This window comes from Triticum dicoccoides, chromosome 6B (genome assembly GCF_002162155.2).
Source record: "Triticum dicoccoides isolate Atlit2015 ecotype Zavitan chromosome 6B, WEW_v2.0, whole genome shotgun sequence".
In the NCBI taxonomy this organism is placed as follows: domain Eukaryota; kingdom Viridiplantae; phylum Streptophyta; class Magnoliopsida; order Poales; family Poaceae; genus Triticum; species Triticum dicoccoides.
In genome coordinates, this window is record NC_041391.1 from 538,063,022 (window position 1) to 538,071,123 (window position 8,102).

At 45.3% G+C, this 8,102-nt stretch overlaps 1 protein-coding gene across 2 annotated transcripts; it reads right to left on the reverse strand.

Moving 5' to 3' along the window:
- Positions 1–3,176: 3,176 nt before the first annotated feature.
- Positions 3,177–8,096, reverse strand: LOC119322882 (U-box domain-containing protein 5-like). 2 transcript variants are annotated; one of them, XM_037596419.1, is made up of 7 exons: positions 8,074–8,096; positions 7,846–7,952; positions 6,507–6,590; positions 6,081–6,266; positions 5,838–5,945; positions 4,345–5,540; positions 3,177–4,186 (listed from the first exon to the last, which is right to left on the reverse strand). In XM_037596419.1, exons 3-7 carry the CDS (start codon positions 6,546–6,548, stop codon positions 3,409–3,411), a joined length of 2,310 nt encoding a protein of 769 aa, XP_037452316.1. In that variant the 5' UTR covers positions 6,549–6,590; positions 7,846–7,952; positions 8,074–8,096; the 3' UTR covers positions 3,177–3,408. The 2 variants fall into 2 exon arrangements, with proteins under 2 accessions (XP_037452316.1, XP_037452317.1); XM_037596420.1 differs by lacking the exon at positions 8,074–8,096 and adding an exon at positions 7,370–7,497 and having other exon boundaries at positions 7,846–8,066.
- Between the last annotated feature and the right edge of the window lie 6 nt (positions 8,097–8,102).

Below are 8,102 nucleotides of genomic sequence, written 5' to 3' on the forward strand. Positions count from 1 at the left end.
TTTTGAAAAAATCTAAAAAAAAGCTATGATGTTAAGAGTGTGATGTTCTATTACCATGTGAAATTCCCAAGTTCAAACACATTAGTATTTACGATGTACGAGGAAAACAAAATCAGCATTGAATAGTGCCGAACAGTACACATCACTATTCATTGCTGAATTTGTACTTTTTATAGCTCGTAAATGGTAATGTGTTTGAACTTGAAAATTTTCATGTCAATAGAACATCACCCTCTAAACATCATGTATTTTTCTCAGGTTTTTCCGAAACTTTTAAACGTGGTTTCCACAAAGTTTTCTTTGAAACTTGGTTTCCATAGGATATTCTCTCCATCACCAGAATGGTGTTGCATTGCACCTAAGGAAAGGAACAAAAAACAAACAAAGATGCCGGTATGGCAACATGGAGAGAACACCGTGCGTTGCACCTGGGCATCATCGTAGGACGAAGAAGACACATCCATCCATGATCGGCATCAGTCGCCCCATCAACTGGATGGGCGTCGAGTGCGGAATGATCGGGCGCGCCATGGGCATTAACGGCGCTGATTCAGCGAAAAGCGAACGCTCAGGAAAGGACCCGGACGGGACGAGACCCAAAGTTGAGAGCCACCAGTACCATGCTCCATAGCAGTCCATAGATGCATGCACGTATGAGGTCAGGTTCCCTGCACCGGGGGAGTCCGACAGCAAACGATCTCCGGAATGATGGATCACACCCGACCCGTGCTCTGCTAAGCTAGCCCGAGCCAATCATGGCGACTGAAGCCGGCATGATTGCGAGCTTCGTCCGTCTTTCTTTTTCTTTATCCTTTCCTCGGTGAACGACCGATCATGTATGGTGACATAAAAGGGAGCAGATCTGCGATCCTTCGAGCACCGCCCGCGGACGGGTCCAGAGCACCTGGACGCCCAGCAATTGGCACAAACAAAGGCGATTGCGCAATCGCAAAGGAGATTGCATGATTGCATATTTGCATTTCCGCGTGATGGTGATGCCAGCCAAATTTTTGATCGAGTGCGGCACGACGGCTCCAGCTGACGGCATTTTTTCTTTTCTGGAAAAGGAGGTTAAAAACCTCTATCTCTGCATCATTCAATGCATACAAACATCTTTATTAATTATTCAACAAAAGCCACCCGAAGCTATCGTTCACATCTATAAGCTTGATAATGTGAGTGCTCTCATTCACCATATCTAAAATCGGTGTCATCGTCGATCCATCCACATAACGTATAGGAACCTACACCGGTGCGGCAAATCTAAAGCGTGCACCACATGCACACGTTTTAGAAGGCGTCATCATCATCGAACCGCTGACCCATCTTCAGAAAAGATATTTGCATCATCCTTGCGAGTCCGGCCATCCGTCAACGCCACCACGACGTCTAACGACACCATCTCCCTGCGCGCAAACTATTGAGCACGTCGCAGTCGCCGCCGGTACACCGCAGCACCATTGCCGCCAAGTACCACCAGCCGATACAGCTTGAAGTCACTGGAAGATCTGTCGTGCGTAGCACCTGCCGAACAGGCATGACACAACGTAGCACCTGTCGGCCAGGCATGATTTGACATCTCCATTGAAGCTTCATACAAGACGAAACTGCTCCACTGTTGAAACTGTTCACTAGTCCCTCAAGCCAATGCACACCTCCAAGAATGACGCCCCCACGGGGGAACGAATCTTGAGTATCGCTATCATCTAATCGACTGGTCAAGGGTGTCCCGTAGAGGTAGCGGAAGGAGGCGGGAACTTCACCTCGATGATGCCTTCAAGAAGGAAATTGCCAAGGGTGTCACCATCACCGGCTCCGGCCACCGCCATAGACAAGGTTTTCACCCGGATCTTGTCCCACGAGCATCCATCCGACATCTTGTGCATCGGCCAGACCACCTTCAAAGCCCCAGATCTGGCCTCCCAGATCCTTGCGACCACCCATAGCAGCACTGCCACTGTGGAGCCCTGGCACAGCAGCCACTGCCTGCATGTGCCACAACTGGAGTTCGGGGGAGGGCTGCCACCCACCTCGCCAAACCGCGAGAGCCGCCGGGAAGGATCCCGCGCGTGCTCGTCACCGTCACTGATCCAATCTAATCCGAAGCCAAAGCCACCAAATCGCCGGCGAAGTTCCGCCCTGCCAGGGACATCACCACGCGACGGTCGTCTAAGCTTCCCCCGCCGCCGCCCCAGGATCTAGACCAGGAGGCGCACGCATGCACTCGACCCGATCTGGCCAACCCGGACCTCGACGTCGTCGCACCGCCATGGATCATATCCTGGCCGCACCGTCTCGCACGAGGAGGTCCTGCCCGACCCCCTCCTACCGAGCTAGGGAGGAGAACCCCCGCCACCGTCGGGCTTAGCCCAACGGCGTTCCCCGGCGGCGGCGAAGGGAAGGGAGGTAGGTGGTCGTGACCCTGACGGCTAGGGTTTGAGGAGCCACCCAAGTCGGGCAACTTGTGTGTGTGTGTGTGTGTGTGTGTGTGTGTGTGTGTGTGTGTGTGTGTGTGTGTGTGTCATTGAACATCACCGATAAACTTCCACTTAGAATTACTAATCCTATCCCAAGGCATGAGAGGGAACTCTTTTCTGGCAATAATAGGATGAGCCACTTGCCCTGGTTTGTTGAGATAAGATGAGTAAAATCTTCGTTCATTTGGGGCTTTCCGGAGAAATATCTGGTACTCCCATCCTTAGGGTGCTTCCGGTGCTCCAAACTCGGTAGCACATTTTTAAATGTTTAAAAAATTCTGAAAAAAATCCAACACATTGACACAACATCAATGTATGTTGTCAAAAAAATTCGTATCAAAATTCGAAACATTGCTCGAGATACAAAAATGACAAAATGGACATCAATGTGATAATGGGCCTAGTCTAAAGCCCAAATTATGTTCTGTACTATTTACTGCCGAATTTCTCATTTATGTTTCTCAAGCTACATTTCGAATTTTGATTTCAATTTTTTGACAACATACTTTGATGTTGTGTCAATATGTTGGATTTTTTCAGATTTTTTTTGAACATTTAAAAATGTGCTACCAAGTTTTGGAGCACCGGGAGCACACTAAAGGTGGGAGTACCAGATATTTCCCCGGGGCTTTCCAGCTACTGTGGAACAGTAGAGTACACACTACACACAGAGAGGCAAACTTTTTGCCACACAAGACATGGATGAAACTATACCAGCTGTCTTTCTTTACTTCTTATACACACATCTACAATCAGCAAGACTGACAAATCTGCTAACCAATATATACTGAAAGACTCGAGGATGATAAAGAACATCTCACCAAGCATTTCATTTGGGCAATACAACTGCTACTATCTATCCATGCCAAGAACCAAAAAAAGAACGGTTAGTGTTGTATACTAACATGTACAAGGCCTACCAACTCGGTCCTCAAAACAGCGTCAGGGACCGAGGTTTCGAGAAAATGTTCAGCTTCCTCTGGAAAAAACCAGATGACTTCGATGCTGGCCGCCTGTGAATCGGGCTCTCGGTGGGAGGATCCTCTATCACTTCGGCGGCGGCCGCCACTTCTTGGGAACACGAGTTGTTGAGCTCGCTTTGCCTCATATCCCTCAGAAGATTCAGTAGCTTGAACGAGCAGCTCTTCGCTTCATCGATCCCGTTCACCGACAGGTCCACGAGGGCGGGGATAACGCCCTCCTTCATCACCTGGGAGCAATCCTCCACGCTACGGGAACATATTGCCAGAAGGATTATCACTGCAAGTTCTCGTTCTTTAGGGCTTCCCGTGTCTAGATACTCTGCAATGGAACCAAGACATCGGTCTGTTCTGGTAATAAGCACCATAGCTTCTTCCATGTCGCATAAGTTCCGCAAAATCTCCAAACAGCACTCGACGAAGCTTCCTTCTGCCAAAATGGGAACCAGCTTTGAGATTATTCCAAGTGAAATCAGCTCTGACTTCACATCAGCATCGGATGAAAGATCACAGATAATCTTCAAGGGAAGCTCAAGGCCCTCGATATCTTCAGATGCCAATATTGCCAAAACAGGAGGAGTGACAACAGAGGCCATCTGACAGGATTGCTGACGACTCAGGTGTCGAATCAGTTCATGGAGCACCAACAAAGCTTCAGTTTTTAGCTCCGAACTGAGGAAGGACGTGATAAGACGGAATGCTTCTTCATCCATGGATGGAATCTTAGCCCTGCAACTCAAACAATAGTGTCTTTGAGAATGCTATCACGAGGCCTGAGATACGCACAAAACTAGTAGAATAGATAGATAAATGTAGTATTGCTTGAACCCCAATCTAAATTAATGAAAGAGTGATGCGGATTCGTCAGAGAAGATTGATTCTCCTACCTGCTGTTGGAAAGGAAATTAAGAAAAAAATGTAATCCAGCTTGTTGAGCTTTCATACTGTAGCTGCTGCTATCATTTCTCAAGAATTCGAGGAATGCTTCTACAAATCCATGGGACGCCATAGCCCAGGAAACATCATCGTCATCGTGAAGAATGTTCTTCAGATCTTTAATGGAGCTTCCTTGTATTTCTAATGGGAGCTTGGACAGCTCGCAGAAGAACCTCAGGAACATGCACTGGTTGAAGTTGTGGAATGACAGATGCTTCTGATAATCTACACTCCAAGAGAACTGAGAAAAAGTATCCTTCGGCTCCTCCATATCCTTCACATGGGAGGAATCTGAGACATAACTGGCATCAGAAAACGCGACAGATGAACTGCTGTGATCAATCACAAAATTCCTGGCATTCCCAGCAATTAGAGGTACTGAAACATTGTGCAAACTTGACATAGAGTGACCATGCAATTGCTCTGGCAAATAACTGTAGGAATCTTTGCTTGGAAGAAAATCTGAGATTGTGAAACCATGCTCTCTGCACCAGTTGCAAATGAGATCCCTCATGCAAGTATTTGGAATCATCGCAAAGTTTTCTAGCTTTTTTTGTGTCTTGGGACAAGTGTTGTATCCCTCACTGAACCATTTCTCAATATATTCTCTTTCGTAAGTCTGTCCAGATGTTATTATCACAGGATCATGCATTAGCTTTGTTGATATTGGGCAACAGAACTCTGTAGGTGGTGTGGTTTCTCCAGACATGCTACTCTGATACTCATATCCCTGGAAGTATGTTGGCTTGTCGCACTTTTCAGGAGTACTGGCATCGCTTGCAAGACTTAAGCTTGGACTCAAAGACTTACTTTCAGATTGTAAATTTTCATTCCGCTCACCAGTGTCTGGTTTGACGTTCTTTCCATACTTTGTAACAAGATGTAGGAGAAACTTAAGAACCTGCTCCTTTTTCTGATCAGTACCAGTAATCTTATCGAGCAGTTTCTTGATCGCTCTTCTTTCAATTAAGATAGCTTTAGGAGATGTCAGGTTTAACTTTGAAGCTGCCTGCATGAATGTCTGAAGTAGAAGTTCTTCAGTTGCATCAGACTGCCGAAGCATCTCTAAAATTGATTTGCCAGCCTCTTGTTCCAGTGGATCAACAGAAAATTTTACATCTCGAAGATCATTGTGGACGTCAGCAATCTGTGTTACAAGCAAAGTATACACAATCAATGAAAGCAAAAATATAGTGAAGTTGCTGTCATAAGAGTGCCTGAAATTGTGATAAGCAATACCAATAGGTCCCTACGGATACCCACTAATCCTATACATTTCCCACAACCAATCAATCAAAGCAAAAATAATAGTGAAGATGCTGCCATAAGAATGCCTGAAATTGCATGATAAGCAGCATTGAGAGGGACTATGGTATATTTATCCTAGCATAAGTTGAGTTGGTGACAAAATAAAAGAGTAAAACATCATAATAAATCAACTAACCTGATTAGCTAATACTGTTGGGACCATATTCTGAATCAGGAAGAGACTCCGTTTAAGTGAGTCTCTGACCCTTTCACACCGTGATAAAATCGCCTCACCTGTAATTGCCTGAAACATAAGTATCCAAAATCATCAAATAATCCTTCCAAAAGCACCAAATAATCACAACAAAGGGTCCAAGAATCAATAATAAATTTAGGATGTTAGAAGCTTGAGTTTCCCATCAACACAGGAATAACATACCAAGTAGAGTTTACTACATTCGATGCAGTGCTGAGTTATGAGCCTTCCTTTCTCAACTATATGGTATAAGTTGCACAATTCCTGTATTCCTGCTCTACATCCTGGTCGAGCTGCCTCAATTGATGGAAGAATAGAGGAGATTTTATCTAGCATCATAGTCAGCTCACTGCACAATGCGCTGTGAACCTAACAAAAGCAAAACAATTCATATAAATGCATAAGCAGAAATTTAGGTACACGAAGATGAAACTGAAAAAACAATGAATGCCACCCTCACATGACTTCTATGACATAAAAAACAGCATGATTTCCCCGCCATACGCGAGAGGGTTTCATCTTGCATAATAAAGGCATATAACCAAATGCCCCATGCCTGAATAAGAAGTAGAATGATTGCAAAAATGGAGAGGTAATTCAGTATTCCACCTTTGGACAAGAGTTACGCCGTGATAAACCCGTGTTCGCCATCGACGAAGAGTGACCGCCAATCTTAATCTTAAGGGCCTTGAACTGTCCAATACAGAAGATAACAATGTCAGGAAAATGCTGTGAATCAAGTCAGGGAAATTCAACGATATCATGACACTGAAGAATGATAAGTTGTTGAGATAAAATAGAATTCAATATGTGCTTGTGATGTATGCAATTTTACCAAAGCTGTCAAACGAAACAATAGTCCAGTCAACGCAGATGTCAAATTTATACGGTATGGTGGTGGATTGTTGCATCAAGGGAACATTTTTCACCATGCATTTTTTTTCTGAATACTTTATCCTTATCAGAATTAGATAATTCAGTAAGTGTTTATCACAACAACTTTATAGTAGCTATCCATTTTCATAACTATGTCGGGTGTGTCAAAACTATCAAAGCAAACTCCCCTTACACTTCGCATCTACGAACAATGATTAATCGTCGGATACCAAGACATGTCATTGGTAACAGATAGGATATGGCCCTAGCCCAACTCCCAGTGTCCCAGCTTAGCCAATAAAAAAGTCAACTGATTGGTCAAAATACGGCTTGAACCACCGCCATTATCGTAAGTCAACAGATTGGTCCGCAGCCGGTCTTTTTGTTCTTTCAACAACCATGTAATAAAATAAGAATGAACCGAGTTGATTATAGGCCAGCAGACCGTTTCATCCCTCCACCTTATACAATTGGTTGAAGAAATCAAATCACGGATAAGAGCAAGAATAAAGAAACGAGATATATTCTGAATTTCAAAGGGTGCCAATGGGTGCGTACATGACAAACTAGCAGCCGTATCAGCTAAGCAAACATACTTTTTGCGGGTGCTAGGCCTGATGCAAGAAGCATAGGCACAGAGGAATTGCAAGAACCCATTTATCAGTTGGTCTGCTATTGCAGTATCAACCCAACTTGTATGAGGCATGAATGAAGCACAACATCCCTGGCCATTAGTACAAAGTGGAAAGCAGTGGAAGGGTACAAAGGAGCATAAAAAAAATAGCCCCTTTGGGTACAAAGGAGTGGACCTAAACGGTGCAAACAAAAAGAAACTGATAAAAAAAGATGAGTGTTGTGTTCCCGGGCATGGAAGAACAGGACAGGACCAGCCGACGATTTACTAACTCGATCAAAAAGTGATTGTTGTTCATGGAAATGACACCAAATCCCTCCGGATCATTAACAAGAGAGATACACACAGCCTCACAGGGGGCTTCAATCAAGCATGAGCAGCATAGGGGCATGACCAGATGGAATGGAATCAACTTGGAAGGGAGGCGAGGAGACCAACCTGCTGGCTGCGCGCAGAGAAGGCAAAGAACCTCCTCCTCGTTGTTGCTGTTGCCCCTCGACACGGGAACAAACAGAGGGGATAGAAGGAAGGAACCCTGCTGGCTCCTGCAACCACAAAGGCGGACGGAACGAATCAACCAGGCGTCCTCCCTCGCGAGGCCGCAAAATCAAGAGCAAGAGCGACAGAGGTTCGTGGAGCGGGGGCGGGGGAGGGATCGAATCAAACCAAGGGGGAGGGTTCCTTGGATGGACGGA

Excerpts from the sequence above, each read along its gene's own strand:
- LOC119322882 (XM_037596419.1), bottom strand. The coding sequence starts at position 6,548 with ATGGCGAACACGGGTTTATCACGGCGTAACTCTTGTCCAAAG. Across the intron at positions 6,267-6,506 it reads GGCGTAACTCTTGTCCAAAG|GTTCACAGCGCATTGTGCAG; the intron begins GTGGAATACTGA and ends TGCTTTTGTTAG. Across the intron at positions 4,187-4,344 it reads AATTTCCTTTCCAACAGCAG|GGCTAAGATTCCATCCATGG; the intron begins GTAGGAGAATCA and ends TTTGAGTTGCAG.